At 37.1% G+C, this 19,316-nt stretch overlaps 1 protein-coding gene across 1 annotated transcript in view; it reads left to right on the top strand.

Annotated features, from left to right (window-relative positions):
- Positions 1 to 6,481: 6,481 nt before the first annotated feature.
- The window catches only part of RPF1 (ribosome production factor 1 homolog), an 18,282-nt gene continuing 5,447 nt past the window's right edge, over positions 6,482 to 19,316 (top strand). Inside the window, exons 1-5 of the mRNA XM_004369107.3 lie at positions 6,482 to 6,917; positions 8,474 to 8,530; positions 11,122 to 11,202; positions 16,845 to 16,940; positions 17,725 to 17,878. Of these exons, the coding sequence (XP_004369164.1) occupies positions 6,693 to 6,917; positions 8,474 to 8,530; positions 11,122 to 11,202; positions 16,845 to 16,940; positions 17,725 to 17,878 (613 nt within the window). The 5' untranslated portion in view covers positions 6,482 to 6,692. The remainder of the gene's footprint in view (positions 6,918 to 8,473; positions 8,531 to 11,121; positions 11,203 to 16,844; positions 16,941 to 17,724; positions 17,879 to 19,316) is intronic.

The following is a 19,316-nucleotide window of genomic DNA, read 5'->3' on the forward strand; positions in this document are numbered from 1 at the left end:
ACTGCGATGATTTCAGATTCCACAATGCAACTAACCTTTAAGAAACTTACTGCTTCTTGAGCTTTGGTATATTATCAAAGAAGAATATCCACAATTATCTGAAAAGCTAATAAATAATCTTTTTTCCAATCAAATACCTGTATGAGATCAGATTTTCTTCATTTACTTTAACCAAACAACATCTGTCACATCAGATTGAATGCAGAAGCAGATGTAAGTCCCCCTATTTTCTATTATGCCAGACATAAAAGAGAATTGCAAAAATGTAAAATAATGCCACTCTTTTCACTCATTATTTGTTTTGGAAAATACAAACACAAACCATATAATAGGTCTATTGTTATTATTTTTACACAAATAAATACATATTTAAAATTTTTTCTCAGCTTTAATTTCTAGATGGTAAATATTGATAGTAGGTCTGGTTGCCCAGTGGTTAAGCTGAAAGGTCAGCGGTTCTAACCCACTAGCTGCTCCATGGGAGAAAGATGTGGCAGTCTGCTTCTTTAAAGATTTCAGCCAGAATAAACACTTAGACACAGGAAAGTTATTCTGGACTGATGCTTAAATCATATTTGTAGTTACCCCACAGTCAGAAACATTCCAAACAAATGAATAAAATATCCTCCTCTGATGAACTCATACAACCAGAAAGCCTTTTAAGAGACGATATTTTAGTGAAACAGCAATTTGATTGTGGTGCTTCTGTCCCTGATCAGGTAAGGATCAGAAATCTGGATCACCTGAGAAAATACATGCAAAACTATGCACTTCCTGGAAATATTAGCAGGAAGAAAAGTCCCTGCTTATCCAAGCAGCTCACCTTATTGCTAGGGATTAAGCTATTTAGAAAATACATTGAGAACTATACCACTGTCTTAGTTATCTAGTGCTGCTATGCTATAACAGAAATACCACAAGTGGGTGGCTTTAACAAACAGAAATTTATTCTCTCATAGTCTAGGAAGCCAGAAGCCCGAATTCAGGGCACCAGCTCCAGGGGAAGGCCTTTCTCTCTTCGTTGGCTCTAGGGAAAGGTCCTTGTCATCAACCTTCCCCAGTCAAAGAGTTTCTCAGTGCAGGGACCCTGGGTCCAAAGGACGTACCATTTTCCGGGCTCTTGTCTTCAGTAGTATGAGGTCCCCCGTCTCTCTGCTCACTTCTCTCTTTTATATCTCAAAAGAGACTGACTTAAGATACAGCCTAATCTTGTAGATTGAGTCCAGCCTCATTAACATAATTGCCATTAATTCTACCTCAGTAACATCATAGAGGTAGGATTTACAACACATAGGAAAATCATATCAGATGACAAAATGGTAGACAATCATATAATACTGGGAATCATGGACTAGCCAAGTTAACACACATTTTTTGGGGGACATAATTCAATCCATAACATTTTACTCTTTGGCCCCCCAAAAATTCATGTCCTTGCAACTTGTAAAACATAGTCACCCCATCATATCATGGCAAAAGTCTTAATTCAGCTCAAGTCCAAAATCCAAAAAATTCCTCTCATCTGTGAAATCCAGAACACAAGTTACCTGCTTCCAAAGTACAATGGTGGAACAGACACAAGCTAGACATTTTTGTTACAAATGGAAGAAACTGGAGGGAAAAAAGGGATAACAGGCACCAAGCAAGTCAGCAAAACACATTACAAATACACATTAGCCCTCAAGGCTTGAAAATAATCCTCTGTTCTCTGAGACCATTTATACAAAGGCCCTGCCCTCCAGATTCTCTGTATTCCACACTCTCTGGATTCTGAGTGGAGGCCCCTTGGCCCTGGGCTTCAGCTCCACCTTCCAGGCCCACTGGAATGGCAACTCTGCTCCCTCAGCTTTGGCAGCCCCATTCTCCTAGTCCATCTGAGTGGTGACTCTACCCTTTGAAACCCCATAGGTCGTGGCCCTACTGAGGCAGCTCTACTTCCTGTGCTCCTTGTCTCTTCAGCTTCTGCTTCCTGGTTCCTTGGCCTCTTGGCCCCTCAGGCCTCTCTGCCCGTGTCTGCCCTGCAAGTTCTCCAAAGCTCTTCAGCTCCACCAATAAGTGCCTGGAGGCGTACCACGCTGCCAGTAAACCTCAGCGGGAAGACACTCAGCTTTCTTGCTCCATGAGTCAGCAAGTCTAGCTCCACCAATAAGTGCTCAGAGGCACTCCATTCCACCAGGAAGCCTCCTGAGCAAAGGTACTCAGCTCTCTCGCTCCCAGATCGGCTCCAGCACTTTCTCACGCTGGTCTCCTGGTTCTGCTGCTGCCATTTCTCTGCTGCTGCTTCTCAATGTCTGTGCCATCTCCACTGTAAAAGCTCTCCTCATTTCCTTCTGAGTCCTTACCAGAATTATCTTTGATGTCCATAATTCCACCAACAGTGTCTTCAAGGAAATCTAAGTTTTTACTATTAGGCACTCTAAAACTTTCAGCCTCTACCTATTCACGGTTTCAAAACTGCTTCCACAGTTTAGGTATCTGTTAGAGCTGCACCCCCACTCTCTTGGTACTTAATTCTGTCTTAGTTATCTAGTGCTGCTATAACAAAAATACCACAAGTGGGTGGCTTTAACAAACAGAAATTTATTCTCTCACAGTCTAGAAGGCTAAAAGTCAGAATTCAGGGCACCAGCTCCAGGGAAAGGCTTTCTCTCTCTGTTGTCTCTGGAGGAAGGCCCTTGTCATCAATCTTCCTTGGTCAAGGAGCTTCTCAGTGCAGGGACCCTGGGTCCAAAGGACGAGCTATTCTTCTGGCTCTTGTTTCTTGGTGATATGAGGTCCCTATGTCTTTCTGCTTGCTTCTCTCTTTTATATCTCAAAAGAGATTGACTTAAGACACAACCTAATCTTATAGACTGAGTCCAGCCTCATTAACATAACTGCCACTAATCCCACCTCATTAACATCACAGAGGTAGGATTTACAACACATAGGAAAATGACATCAGATGATATAATGGTGGACAATCACATAATACTGGGAATCATGTACTAGCCAAGTTGACACATATTTTTGGGGGAACACAACTCAACGCATAACAACCATCATGGCCAAGTTTAGGGTCTGTTAAAAAAAGTTAAACAGCTGAAGGAAATGATTAGAAATTATTCCAAAGACATTATCTAAAGATCTATTTCTGGAAGAAAACTTCCGATTTCTTAATATATATTTGGTCTCTGAAAAGGCCAGCACATGCATTGTATCTATTTCATAGTGACGAGTATATAGAGATAGCAGCCCCCCCACCCCCTGGTGCCGTTGAGTCGATTCCAACTCATAGCAACCCCTTAGGGTTTCCAAGGCTCTAAATTTCTAAGTAAGCAGGCTGCCACATCTTTCTCCCGCACAGCTGCTGGTGGTTTCGAACTGCCAACCTTTCGCTTAGCAGTTGATCGCTTTTAACCACTGCACCACCAGTGTTCCTTGAGATGACAGTATTCACTATAAAACTAATTTCCAGAATTCCAGTATCTGAAAAGTCTTCATATTTGATGTATTGTAATTCAGTTTTGGGAGGGAGCAGGTGTGGCTCTAATGTTTCCTCACAAAATCGTATCAATTCTACTTTTGTTGACTTCAACCTCTTTCAAGGGATAACTGACATTGTGAGAGTCCTATCAACACTATGAATCCCTGTAGAAACATTTCAGCAGACTTTCTGGGTCACTAAAGCCTAGGAAACAAACCTCATTATTCATGGAGATAACTTAAAGCGTAGAAGAAACAAAAAAAGAACTCTCAAAATTCCTTGGAATAAGTAGTTTAAGGGCCAGAAAGAGGTCTTGGATACTAGTGAAACATCTACAGATGAGAGCCTAGTTCTCTAGCGGTCCTGTTGTTCTTACCAATAAGCTGTGTGGCATAATCCAAACTCAGAAAGCATTCATTTACTTTGTATTTGCCAAACGATATATCATATTGTGAATAAAAAAATCTGTACACCCCCAAATCGGTTATTCCTTATTTTCATGCATTGGATTCATTTTTTGTGCCTTTGGAATGGTTTCTGTGATATAAAGAGCTTACGCTGTACTGTTAAATAATACATCAAATTTTCTCAAAAGAATCTTCATCATATATTTGTTTGGATCACTGAATCCATCTTGTGTGAACAAAACAAGAGTTGTACTCCAGGCTCCTCCAAATGAAATAATGAAAAAAAATTAGCAAAAAATATTTATTAAATATTAAAAATAAGTGTTTTACTTAAAAATAAAACACTACACCCTATTGGGAATGGCCCCTGGAAATAATGGACAAAGAAGCAATTAGCGAGAAAAAGCAAATGGCTGAAATGGACCTCAAATTAAGGAATACTCTACACTGATCTCTATTCAATACCTACTACGCTGTAATTGTATTTCATTTTCTGAACTACAAGCTGCTTGAGGGTAAATATTGTGTCTTTTTTCCTACAATTTTTAGTGTACCTCTGACACCTAGAAATAATAAAAATAGCTAGTTAGCATTTGTCACGTGTGTTAGGCACTGCCGGTTCTTTACTATACATTATCTCTACTCCTCTCAACAACCTACATGATGATTAGTTCCAACTTACAGATGAAGAAATTGAAGCTCACAGAGATTGATTTAACTGAGATTTTACAGTATCTAAGTGACTGAATCACGATCTGAACATAAGTCTGAGAACTCACTGTTTCCATCATACCATCCACTCTATTCATTTATTGAGTAGTAGTAAATACGTTTGCTGAATTGATCAATGTTTTTCTATCTTATTCAGAATAGAGATTTTATTCTGATCATGGAAATCCTTTCATTTAACTCACATAACTGTTATTACAAATAAGGCATGATGGAAAAAAGGAAGTCTAGATGTTAAGCAGCTTATGGTCCCATTTGTACAGTATCTCTGAATAAATTTAAGACAGTTATCTAAATGTTCTCAGGATTATTTTATATTCTTAAGAGGAAGGGGTACATGATATCTAGGGAGATAAAATAAAATATTAAGGGTATAAGAAACTTCCAAAATAGTGTTGTCAATATTTTTCAAATGAAGACTTGTCTCCTCCCCCATCTCCTCCTTCTCCTTTTCCCTTTGCATCTCCTCCTCCCTTTCCTCATGCTTTTTGATCTGATTATCCCTCTTTAAATAAAGTGTACATAAAACTTTGTCAAACCTACATGTCAGTGATTTTTAAAGCTCAATATCAACTTTTTTAAATTTTATTATATAATCCAAATCCAATTCTGGATCTAAACATGATGACTTTAGTTTTTTAATCACAATTTTGTACTTGGAGGCTGACGGCAGGTTTTGATGGGTCTTTTATTTTGGAAAATGTAGTTTTGATGTTTTTAAAATCATGGTTTTGTTAAAAAATAATTTGAAGGAATGAAAAATGCAATATGGACACAAAAAATTAGATTATGAAAACACTCAAGGTAAATATTGGGACATAAAATTTGAAATCAAGGTAATTTCTGGAAAATTGACTCCTAAAAGTAAACCAAAAGGCATTCTTCATCTCTGTTTGGTGGGCATCTTTATACAATTAAAATGAAGAACATAGCAAAATTTAACCATGGAGTAAACACTTTCTTCACTTGGCTTCTATGACACTATTACTCTCTTGACTTTCCCTTCTCATTCTCCTTTGCTAACCTATTTTCTCTCTCACTTCTTCACATGGGAGTGCTTCAGGACTCAGTCCTTGGTCTCTTCTCTCTGTATAATCACTCTAATGGTTTGAAATACTATCTATGTGCTAATAACTCCCAAATTTTGATCTCCAGCCCATATGCCTCTCTTCCAGCGAATCATACATCCAATTGACTACTTGACAACACCAATTAGATGACTAAGTGTCTAAAACTTAACATTTCCAAAACTTAAATCTTGATCTTACCTCTCAAATTTGTTCCACCTGCCATCTTCCCCATCTCAACTGATAGTAACTCCATCCTTCCAGATGCTCATGCCAAAAGCCTTGGAGCCATCCTTAACTCTTCTTTCTCTCAAGTCCCCCATTCAAAGTTGGGTACTCTATCTTTCAAAAGAATCTGATCACTTCTTATCACCTCCCTTTGAACTACCCTAGGTCAAAACACTACTTCTCCCCTTCTTCTACTTTCCCTCTCCCACAGTCTATGCTTAAAAGCACCTGAGTCATAGTTTTAAAATGTAAGTTAGATTATGTCATTTCTTTTCTCAAAATCCCCGGGGGGAGGGGGGTCTCCAGTTCACATAAAAGCTAAAGTCCTTACAAAATTCTACCCGATCTGTCCCACAACCCCATCCCTTATTCTCCTCCTTCATCATCTAACTCCTTCTTCTCTGGCCTCTATGGTGTTCCTTGAATATGCTAGGCTTGTCGCTGACTAGGAGCCTTTGAGCTGTTTGCTGTGCGTGAACGGCTTTTCTACCAGATAACTAGCTTTTCCCAGATGAGCAGCTCTTCCCTCCAGACAACTGCATAGCTTAACGTAACCTTTTCAATGAAGCCTTTCCTAAGAATTCTATTTAAAGGTGTAACCTACCCCTATTCATCTTCTTTTATCCTGCTCTATTTTTTACATATCATGTATTACTTTATAGCTGACTACATGATCTATTTACTTACAGAATCTACATTTTTAAGACCATTGCGACGCCGGAAGTAAAAGCTTAAGCAAGGGGTCAGAGAAAGAAGCTATTTCCGGTTCCGTACATACGCTTAGAAGCAAACACCATGGCGAAAGGCGGGGAAAACGGTGGCGGCGGGAAGAAAGGCCTGAAACGAAAAGCTACTTCCGAAGACCCTGAAGAGACTGTAGTCTCTGGGGATGGGACGGCGGAAGGCGGGGCCCAGTCCCCGAAGGCGGCTGCCTTTCCCCCGGGCTTTAGTATTTCGGAGATTAAGAACAAGCAGCGGCGACACTTAATGTTCACGCGGTGGAAGCAGCAGCAGAGGAAGGTAAGTGTGGGACGGATGCGGCGTGGCGCATGCGCGGTGTCCCTCGCCCAGGGTGTAGGTGCCTGGGAAGGAGGTAGGGGAGGTGTTTCGCACATGCGAGATCGTCCCTGTGGAATCCCGGGCGGTCGCGATCTGAGCTCGGTGGTTAATCGGAAAGGGTGATGCCGCGGCTCACGTGACCTGGTCCACTGTCGCCGCTTTGGAGACTCTGAAAGTTCAGCTCTTTGCCTGAGCGTCAAGTTGGAGGCTTCCCTTTTTAGCTAGCTCTTTTCTCGCCTCCCCTATTAGTGAAAATTAGCCCCTCCTGGCCTAGCTCTGGTGGCGCCGTGTTTGAGAGCTCGGCTGCTAACCAGAAGGTCGGCAGTTCGCATCCACCAGCCGCTCCTTGGAAACCCAATGGGGCAGTTTTGCTCTGTCTTATTGGGTCGCTGTTAGTCGGAATCAGCTCGTGAGTCATGGATTTGGTTTGGTTTTGGGGCCTGGACGGCAAACTCTGTCCTGCAGCTTTGCCCCGTCCACCCAATGTTTGTTAATTCCTAGAGTCTATGATAGAGGCAATATATAAAGAAATCCAAAATGTCGCGATTAGTGCTGTAAAAAGTTTCTAGTTAATATTTGCATTGTCTTTTACAGCGCTATTCTCATACTCTTGGAAGGTAAACAAAGAGGTTTAAGCCTCCTGCCCAAGGTCAGAGTACTCATTTGTGATTTATTTGCAATTCAAAACAAACATTTGTTTATTCTTGCCCATCTTAGAACGTCACATACTTGCTTAAACTTTTCCTTTTATTTGCCTGCCTCCTCTTACCGTACTTTTTGAGGCCCTGGACTGTGTCTTATTAACTATAAGTGTCAAGGTGATGTGGAACACAACATCTAACCCATTTTGATGTGCCAGTATGGGGTGGGGGATGTCCTAGAAGACTTTTTGGGACTATGATTTCTAATCTGAGACCTGATGGATTGAGGGTCAGTAGTTGTAAAAAACATATACTTTCTATTGTGCTGCATCCTGTCCAGAAATCTCCAAAAGAAGATACAGATTCACAGCAAAAAACGATGCTAACCAACCTGGGAGTTCTTATTAATTTTAAAAGTGTATTTTGATTATAGAATAGGTAAATAGCTAGTGGTGGTTTTATTGAAAACAACCTGAAAAACTTGTCTTCTCTTTATTTTTAGTGTTTTCCAAGAGAAGCAGCCAGCATAGCTGTGACTTTCTTTAGGATGCAACTGATTAGGAATGCAAAAAAAAAAAAAAAAAAAACTTGTTTATAGATTTTGGACTTTCGCTAAATTTAAGGCCTTATGGTAAAAGATAAGTGAAATTTCAGAGTCTAAAACTCATCAATTTAGACTTTTATGAAGGAATGAGACCTTTGTTAAAGAAATCTTACTGATTGGCCATTATAAAAAGCTTATGTCAGGATGTTTAATAGATTACAAAAATTACCCAGTTTAAATAGTCATAGTTTTGGTGATTTATAGTTTCCGTATGTTTTTGTGATTTAATTGATGATTTCTCAGTACTGTTCTCTTTTTTAAAAACCCTTTAGGAAAAGTTGGCAGCTAAGAAAAAACTTAAGAAGGAGAGAGAGGCTCTTGGTGTTAAGGTAAGATTTTTAAATCTGCTTTATAGCTTATATTAAGAAATGCTTGGAACAGCAGAGGAAGATGGAGACCTGGGAATCTGAGAAGGAAATGGACTGTAGATTTAATTACCTCCATAAACCACCATCTCCATTACCATGAGACCAGAAGAAACGGATGGTTCCCAGCTACCATTACTGAATGTTTTGATCAGGGACCCAACAGGTGGATCCTGATTCAAAAGAGGAAAAGCATGAAACAGAACTTCAAACTCATATGGAAACCAGACTTAGTGGAACCATTGAGACTAGGGGAACCCCTGGCACTAATGCCCAGAAATAATCTTTAAACCTTGAACTGAAACTATCCCAAGAAGCCATCATTAATCTAAAGAGCAGTTTAGCCCAATTAATAAAAATTGTTTTCCTTCATCAGAGTGCTCTTATAAAGAACTATCTATATGAGCTTAATCTGGCAACAGTTAATCTAAAGCATAGATGAGAACTTTAAGGAATGGAGTGTCTAAATTAATGGTGATGAAACTATGAGTAGAGATAGTGAGAATGGTGACACAATGTGAAGTATGTGACCTACATTATTGAACTGTTCATGTAGAAATTATGAATGCATGTATGTTGGGTTATATATATTGCCACCAAAAATAAATAAATGGAAGAAATGCTCCCTCATATCTATGCTGAGTCACCTTCTTGTAAAACTTATCATGGAATATTTCAGATGTATAAAAAGATATGAAAATAATATAACAAACCCCTTCCTGGTCCCTACTCAGCTTAAGAAATAATGCATTAGCAAATAATATTGGAAGCCCCCTGTGTGCTTCTTCCTGATTGCATTCCCCTCAAAAGATAACCACTCTGATGAAATTGGTGTTCATTGTTCCCATTCAGTTCTTTGTATCTTTATATGTTTGTATCCCTAAACAGTAAGCACACCGGTGTTTGTTTTTTATGTCTTCAAAATTATAAATAAATGGTATGTATACTTCTGTAACATGCCCATTTTGCTTAACTTTTTGTGTTTGAGAAGCAGTGACACATCTCCCTGACTTTGGGAATGTGGTAGTTCCCCAGTTTAGGCCTAGAGCTCTTATGACTTGGGCAAAGGTTTTTTGTCAGGCAAGACTGGGAAAAGAGGACAGGGGGCCTTCTGGAGTGGGGTGGGATGTGTATGAATGATAAACTGACACAGGCTGTAAACCTGTGAAGAATGAGAATGGGGAGTGGGAGGAGGGTGAGACACCTGAATGGAGTATGGCAAAGAAGAGCAGAGATAATGCAGCAGGAAAGGTTTTGGCTATTTTTGTAGTGTCAATAGGAAGTGAAAGATTTCTACTGAAAATTTTTAGAAGAATTAAATACCCGTTATTGCACAGTTGTTATTTCATTTAGTTTCCTTTTATTTATAGTTACTCCTAAGTTATGATTTGTACCTGCAAAATTATTAACATGTTCTATAATCTTCCCCTCTCCCATATTTTTAGAAGAGGTACCAAGTAAGGATAAACATTTTTGAGGAGGGGAAAAATGTAAAGACGGTATATAAACTTAACACCCTACTTTTTCATGCATTCTCTTAATAGTGTTAGGTTAAACGATATGAAATTGCCAGTGTTAGACTGTTTCGGCCTGCAAAATCTTAATATATCAAGCAATGTTAGTCCCTTTTTTAACTCTGAATAATCAGTTATAGCAAATTAATATGCTGATCACCATTTGCAAATAGTCTCATTTTTTTAATTGGAAGATGACTTCCTAGGACTGCCTCCTTTAAAAAATTATTTAAAACTTAATCTTTCTTTCATAGAGTAATAAAAAACACAAAGCCCTAAATAGTTCATCAGTTCCTATTTTCTTCATATCTCTGCTAGTATACATATATTTTTGTTTAGTTTTAGTTAGCGTATGCCTACAGTTCTGTGTTCCTGTTCTTTCATTTAGCATTTTATTTATATAATTTCTTGGTGTATTCTGAGTATATGCATGTTTGTTGATATGCCATAATATGTTTAGTCCTTATCCTGTGTTGGACAACTGTTTATTTGCATTTTGAATAGTGGTAATACATACTTCTTTGTATAAATTACTCTGCCTCCCTTTCACTCCTTACCATAAATGCACCAAACTATAGTTACTAGGTCATCAAACAGAAACTAATTTGTAGCGTTTGTGATGTGTTTCCAAATAGCTTTCTGGCAGAATTGGAACAAAGCCACAGACATACGTGTACTTTGTAGTTTTCCTATTTTTTTCTTAACCCTTTGATATTTTTCTCCTATGCCACCAGGGTTTCCAGTGGATAATTATTTTGATCCTTACCTTGTCTCTTTGTTACTTCTGTCTGGTTTTAAGTCTTTTCATTCAGTGTTAGCAATTCTTTCAGCATGTGTGTGTCTGAAAATTAAAAAGCCTTTTATTCAAAGTCAGTAGGATTGTTACAACGGGTTGAAATGAGGAACAAATAGAGTTTTTTCATTATTTGTAGATTTCTGCTATTTTTCCCCAACAGTAATGAAAAAGTATTACTGTGCTAAAGTATACTAGTGTACTAGGTATTAATGCTTCTAAAATTTAATACCTTTTCTTTTATTTAGGCTCCACCAAAGCCTGTACCCAAGACCATTGACAACCAGCGAGTGTATGATGAAACCATAGTAGACCCTCATGATGAAGAGGTAATGTTAGAAGTCTCAAACAAATTTGGGTAACCATACTTGGTAGTTATCTGTTTATATGTTGATATTTTATTTTAAGTGCTGGTGAAGTTGTATAATGGACTGATAATAGATATGATGTTGGCATATTATCTTGTTTACTGTATATTATTTTATAGTTGAATTTCCCAATAATGCTATAGAAAAATGCAGTAATCATTTCTAGGAATGTATTTATGCCTAGATGTACTTTTATATTTATCATTTAATCTCTGAATGGTACCTTTAATAAAAGTTTTTTGTATCATTTGTATCATTTCTTACACTATAGATTTTTGATAGTATTTTAGATATTTTGATACTTTAGAATAGCATTTGATTTTTTTTTTATTGTTGTTTCTTCAAAAACTCTCGGTTTCAAGATAATCTTCCACTTCGCACATTTTTCCTTTAAATCGTGTGTGACGGTGCAGTGAAAGATTCGAAGTTTTAAAACTTGACTTCCCTTATCGACTTTCTTGTTATCTGACATTTCGCATTTACAACGATAGTAAAAAATCTATCCAGCTATCTTCAACATTAACAGCGTACATCTGGCAGTAACAAACACCACGGTGTGAGGCAAGAGTAAGGCTGGCTGTGATGGTTAAGGTTATGTGTCAGCTCGGCTGGGCCATGATTCTCAGTGGTTTGGCAGTTATGTAATGATGTAATTTTTGCATAACAACCTGGTCTTTGGAACCTAACCATGTCAATACATGAGGAGTAGGTGTATTCAAAAAATTGGTAGAGGAAACTTGGGTTTGTAATATTTTGTTTTATAAATACACCAGAATTTACTTAATGTTTGTTAATTATTGGACAACTGAGTTGCTTCCTGGTTATTTATTTGGTTTTTTTTTTGTTTTGTTTTGTTTTGCTTTGTTTTTTGTTTTTTTGCTTTCAAACAGTGCTGCCATCAACATTCTTTCACATACCTCCTGGCATAATCATTTATTCATTTATTTAGTCAGTAGTCAGTCTTCCAGCACATGTTTATTGAGCACTTGCTGTGTATAGGCTGTTTTAGGGACTTGAGATCCATCAGTGCACAAAACTGACTCTGCATCTTTGTCACACACATATGCACATGAACACACAAGTTCTGCAGGTGATTGGTTTCTAAAGGAAGAAAGTAGGATAAAGAGATTTAGGAGTACCTGTAGTAGAGAGGGCCTGCAATTTTATGTATGTATATATGTACACATATATATATGTAGGCATTTTAATTTTATTTGTTTTAACCTAACTTCAGACTTAATAGAATTGTAGCAGTCTATATAAACCCTTCACCTAGATTTCCTAAATGTTAACTTGCACCACACTTGGTTTTCATTTATATTCTCTCTGGAATGTTAGAAAGTAAGTAACAGACATGATGCTCCTTTACTCCTGTGTTATACTTCAGTGTGTTTTACCATATCAAAACCAGTCAATTAATATTGATTTCCAAGGAGCACCTGGTGCATTCCAAATGCCGATCTTTTCATTAGCTGCCGAACTCTTGACCACCACGCCATCAGGGTTTCCCATGAATATTGATAGACAGTATTATTATCTAATCTGTAGATCTTATTCATGTTACATCATTTGTCCCAATAATGTCCTTTTTTAACAAAAGAAAAATCTCGGGTCATGCATTTTATTCCATTGTAGTGGCCCTTTAACCTTTTTTAATCCAAAACAATTTCTCAGTCTTTCCTTTTCATGATGCTGACATTTTTGAAGAGTGCAGACTAGGTATTCTGTAGAATGCCCCTCATGGTGAGTTTGTTTGATGTTTCCTCGTGATTAGGTGCAGTTATGTACTTTTTGATAGGAATACCACAGATGTGATATGTTCTTTTCAGTGCCTCATATGAAGAGTCACTTGATCTTGATTTATCTGTTACTGGTGATTTCAACTGCCAGATTTCTCCGCAGTAAAATTATGATTTTCCCCTTTGTAAGTAAGTAGTATTATGGGAGGACATACTTTGAGATGTTTAAATGTCCTGTTACTCCTGAGACTTTCACTCTATATTATTACAAATAATACTACAATTAGTAACCTCATGTATAGTATTTTCATATTGTTGGAGCTGTATTTTCCATGAAAATTACTAGAAGTAAGATTGTTGTGTCAGGAGGTGAAATTGTTGGGTCAAAAGGTAGTGCGTGTGCAGTTTTGTTAAATACTGTCACGTTCCCCTCCCTAAGGGTTGTACCAGTTTACATTCTCACCAGCAGTGTGTGAGAGTTTCTGTTTCCCTAATCTTGCTGAGGGTGTGTAGTTATACTTTTTAACATTTTCCAGTCTAAATAGATGAGAAGTTGTATTTCAGTGTAGTTTTAATTTGCAATTCTCTTGTTATGAATGAAGTTGAACATATTTTCATGTTTTCTTTTTTTATTATATTTACATATAACAAAAAATTTGCCATTTTTAAGGGTGCAATTCAGTGACATTAATTGCATTAACAGTATTGTGCAATCATCACCACTCTCTGTTTACAAAACTTTTTCATCAACCCAAACAGAAACTCAGAATCTGTTAAGCAATAACTCTCTATTTCCCTCTCCTCCCAGTCCCTGGTAACCACTCATAAACTTTTGTCTCTATGCACGTGCATATTCTACGCATCTCATATAAGTAGGATCATACAATACTGGTCATTTTGTGTCTGACTTACTTCACTTAAAATAATGTTTTCAAGATTCATCCATCTTATATATCAGAACTTCATTTCTCTGTGCGGCTGAATAATATTCCATTGCATGTATATACCACATTTTTTTAATCCATTCATCTGTTAATGGACAATTTAGGCTGTTTACACTTTTGACTATTTTGAGTAGTGCTTCAGTGAACATTGTGTAAAAGTATCTGTGTCTTTGCTGTCAGGTATTTTGGGTATACACCTAGGAGTGAAATTGCTGGATCGTATAGTAATTCTGGAGCCCTGGTGGCACAGTGGTTAAGAGCTCAGCTCTAACCAGAAAGTCGGCAGTTTGAATCCACCAACTGCTCCTTGGAAACCCTATGGGGCAGTTCTACTCTGTCCTATAGGGTCACAATGAGCTGGCATCAACTGAATGGCAGCGAATTTAGGTTTTGTTTTATAGTAATTCTGTTTAACTTTTTGAGGACCTGCCAAACTGTTTTTCACACGCTGTACATTTTGGAGCCCTGATGGCACAGTGATTAAGAGCTGGGCTGCTAACCAAAAGGTCAGCAATTCAAATCCACCAGCCACTCCTTGGAAAAACCCTATGGGGTGGCTCTGTCCTATGAGTTAGAATTGACTCGATGGCAACAGGTTTGGTTTTGGTACCATTTTACAGTTCCACCAGCAGTGGATGAGTTTTCCAGTTTCTCCACATCCTTGCCAAAACCTGTTGTTTTCTGATTTTTTAATCATAGGCATCCACTCCATCAGTTCTTTACTTTCTTAATTATTTAGTGTATAATAAGCCTTGCTATCTGTTAGGGCAAGTCTCCCCCTGACTCCCATGTTCCTCTCTTCAGGAGTGTTTTGGCCTTTCCTGGGCCTTTGCTCTTACATATAAATAATCGTGCTAAATTAGATCAGTTTGCGGGGCTCTATCTTGATTGCGAGGAGCCCTGGTGGTGCTGCGGTTAAGTGCTCGCCTGCTAACCAAAAAGTTGGCGGTTCGATCCCACCAGCCATTCCATGGGAGAAGGTTGTGGCAGTCTGCTTCCGTAAAGATTACAACCTTGGAAACTCTGTGGGGACAGTTCTACCCTATCCTGTAGGGTCGCTATGAGTTGGAATAGACTCATCGGCAACGAGTTTGGTTTTCTTGGTTATCTTTATTGCTCAACCTAAGTCGTCTTGAATGTAGTTCATAATTTTTTTCAGGCAACTTTTATACATAAATTTATTCCTAGTTATCTTATGTTTTTTCTTATTAGTATAAATTGCATCTTTATGAAGATTGTTTTGTTTGCTGATTTATAAAAATGCAATCGATTTTTGGATAATGATCTTCTTACTAGTAGTTTAGCTAAGCTCTTATTTCTAAAGTTTTGTCTGAATGTTTTCACTTTTCTGTTTTAGATAATTATTTATGTCAGTGACAGTTTTGTTTCTTTCAATTCATTAACAGTTTATTCATTTTTTCCCTAGTTTTGTGCTGACTAGTAGCATAATGTTGAAAAAATAGATAATAAATAGAAAAAGTGATAGTGGGCATCTTCACCATGTTCCTGGTTTTAAAGAGAATGCTTCTAATGTGTCGTCATTAATGATTGTATTATTAATGATAGATTCTCCTTACCAGGTTAGGAAAACTCCCTTTATTATTTTGCCATGCTTTGTTTTGTTTTATCACGAATGGATGTAGAATATTGTCAGATGCTTTTTCTGCACATATTGAGAAGATTATGCATTTTCTTTTCTTCATTGCATTAATCTAGTAAATGATGTTCATACATTTTCTAGTGTTAAACCTGTTTTGCATTCTTAGGATAAACCTAATTTGTTTATGATGTCTTATTATATGATTTTTCAATACATTGTTTTGGTTTGTTAATATTTTGCTTAGAATATGTACATCTGTATTCCTGAGTAAGACTGTGTTAATGTCTCCTTCTCATTCCTAACATTATTTATTTGAGCTTTTTCTTTTCTTGATCAGTTTTCACCAGAGATGTATTTCTTTTGGTATTTTTTTCCAAGTACGTTTTTCCTTGATTCTCTGTATTGAGTCTTTGTTTCCTAATTCATTCATACCTTCTCTTACCTATATTATTTATTTTTCTACTTTCTTTGTATTTATTCTGTTTTTATTTATTTGATTAGCTCATTTTTTTTTAATCTTCTTTTCCTAATACAAGTGTTTAAGGTGATAAAATTTTCTCAGTACCACTTTTGGTATATCTCACAAGTTTTAAAATGTATTATTTTCATTATTGTTTAAATGTATCTCCTTTAATTGAAGATTTCTTTATTTCTTTTTGTAATTTTATTACATTTTTTAAATTTCATTCATTTTCCCCCGACCCTTATTATTTACTTCTGTTTACCTTAGGTTTCATTTATTTGCTTTTTTTCTGGCTTCCTAAGATGGAAGCTTAGATTATTGATTTTAGACTTGTCTTTCTTTCTAACATGAGCACGTAGAGCTCTGGTTTTCCCTCTAAGCACTGCTTTAGCCACATCCCATAAATTTTGATATGTGGTATTTTGATTCTCATTCTGTTAAAGATGTTTTCTGACTTCTCATGTGATTTCTTTGGCTCATTGGTTATTAAGAAATGTGTTGTTTAATTTCCAAATATTTGAGGATTTCCAAGATTTCTTTTTATTGTTGATTTTACTTTAATTTTATTGTGGTTAGCAAACATACTTTGTTTGATTTTAGTCCTTTTCAATTAAAGACCCCTGTTCTATGTCCTAGCATATGATCTATCCTAGAGAATGTTTTATCCTTGTTTTCTGCAGAGGAGAAGTCACCCAACTTCTTTATGTCACCATTAATGGCATTGCCTCCTAGGTGTTCTTTAAATACCTTATCAGCTAGACAATCAGTGCCAAAGAATCCTACTGGAACCACTTTTAAAATCCTGGCTCAGTACATTATTTGTTTGATGTGAATTTTTCTGTCTTCTCTTTTCTCAGGTTGCTTATGATGAAGCTACAGATGAATTTGCTCCTTACTTCAACAGACAGACTTCTCCCAAGATTCTCATTACAACATCAGACAGACCTCATGGGGTAAACACATTGATTAGTATAGTTCTTGAATTCTTAATTTGCTTATATTACTTTGCCTTGAAAACTCTTCAGAAAAGTTAAATCACAAGTTAATTGTTTTCAATAATGCCTATGATCTAAGCTGAATAAAATGTAGTACTGGTGATGTGATATAGATTCACTAAGTATGATTCTTCAGGATAGGGTTTCTTAACCTCAGCACTATTTCACATTTTTCACTGGGTAATTCTTTGTTGTGGGAGGCTATCCTGTACATTATAGGTTGTTTAGCAACATCTCTAGCCTCTTCCCACTAAATGCCAGTAGCACTCATCTTCTGTCACCATTCATGACAACCAAAAATGTCTTCTAGACATTGCCAAATGTCACCTGGGAGTGCAAAATCACCCTCGGTTAAGAACCACTGCTGTAGGATGATCTGACTTTGATAAGGATGGGATACGATTTAGACTTCATTCTTTCCCCAGCTTTGCTCTCTGTTAATTAAACACTATCTTATAATAATTATTGGAGTCCCTGGGTGGTACACTGGTTAATATACTTGGTTGCTAACCGAAAGGTTGAAGGTTCAGGTCCATCCAGAGGTGCTTCAGAAGAAAGGTGATCTACTTCCAAAAATCAGCCATTGAAATCTCATGGAGAACCATTCTACAGTGACACTCAGGGTCTCCGTGAGTTGGAGTTGACTTGATGGCTACTGTATAACAACCATTACTGCTTATGATACCACATAAGATTTTCATTTTTTTTCACTTTTGAGGATTTTTGTTACTTTGTTTTTCAGAGAACAGTACGACTCTGTGAACAGCTTTCCACGGTTATACCAAACTCACATGTTTATTACAGAAGAGGACTGGCTCTGAAAAAAATTATTCCTCAGTGCATCGCAAGAGATTTCACAGATCTTATTGTTATTAATGAAGATCGTAAAACACCAAGTATCCTTTGCTTTTTAAGGAAGCTTCTCTGTCCCTTTTAAAATATATTTAAAAGAATAAGGGATTTATAAAAAATAAGTTGCCTGTAACATTCAGAACATAATTTTTTAACCAAAACATTATGCATCTCTATCCAGGATTCTATGAAGTCATTTTTCCTTCATTCAGCAAACGTTTATCAAGCACATGCTATGGGCAAGGCATTGTTTTAATCCTCAGTAAAAGATGCAGAGAGAAAATCAGTAGTCAGGGAACTCATATAGTCTTCTAGGAGAAATAAGACATGTAAACTAACAATTAAAATGTTACTGTTGTTGTTAGGTGCTGTGGAGTCATCCTTGACAAGTTCAGCATTTTCTCTATTATCATGATGTTGCTTATTGGTCCAGTTGTGAGGATTTTTATTTTCTTTATGTTGAGGTGCAATCCCTACTGAAGGCTATGGACTTTAATCTTCATCAGTAAGTGCTTCAGGTCCTCTTCACTTTCAGCAAGCAACGTTGTGTCATCTGCGTATCACAGGTTGTTAATGAGTCTTCCTCTAACCCTGCTGCTGCATTCTTCTTCATATAGTCCAGCTTCTCGGATTATTTACTCAGCATACAGATTGAATAAGCCTGATGAAAGGATGCAACTCTGATACACACCTTTATTGACTTTAAACCATGCAGTATCCCATTGTTCTGTTCAAACGACTGCCTGTTGATATATGTACAGGTTCTTCATGAGCACAAGTAAATGTACAGTAGTGCTTAGATATTAATTTTATTATAATTTCAAAGAGACTTCATTTTCTTTTCTGATTGATGTCTAGTGATGCACCTGATGGCAAAGTGTTTGTGAAAGATATAGGAAACAGAACTCTTGATTTGCTTTTGTCTTCTTTGTTAACAGAGAATGATCTTTATACTAATAAGGACATTGGTAAGGAGGATTGGAAGTTCATCTTGGATAAAGAGATTATAAGATAATGCCTAGAAACTGAATGAGTTCAGATATCCTGGTTTCAAAAAATACCTCAGCAAACTTGTAAATGAGACTGTACTAGTTTTTGAGAAAGATAAGAGACAGGTAAATAGAGTTAGGATTTTTAAAGGAAGGAGGAAGGAAAAAAAAGTACAGGCATCTTTGTTTCAATCCAGAAGAAACTGTAGAACTAATAATAACTAAAGGAAGCACCTAATAGTGGCGATTCTTAGAGATGAATTTCTTAGCCAGTCACTGTCCTCATTTTTTAAATGTAGGAATTGATACTTTAGAGTTACCACATGGATCACATTAAACATAGAAGGCATAGTGCCTGGCCTGTAGTAGGCATTTTAGTAAATGTGTAGTGGAAAGTAGTATGAAATTAGCTACATAGAGTTGTTACGAGACAGAATTGACTCAATGGCAACAGGTTTGGCTTTGGTTCTGGTCAAGACTGATGATATCCGCC

The sequence above is a fragment of the Trichechus manatus genome, unplaced genomic scaffold (assembly GCF_000243295.1).
Source record: "Trichechus manatus latirostris isolate Lorelei unplaced genomic scaffold, TriManLat1.0 scaffold00003, whole genome shotgun sequence".
In the NCBI taxonomy this organism is placed as follows: Eukaryota; Metazoa; Chordata; class Mammalia; order Sirenia; family Trichechidae; genus Trichechus; species Trichechus manatus.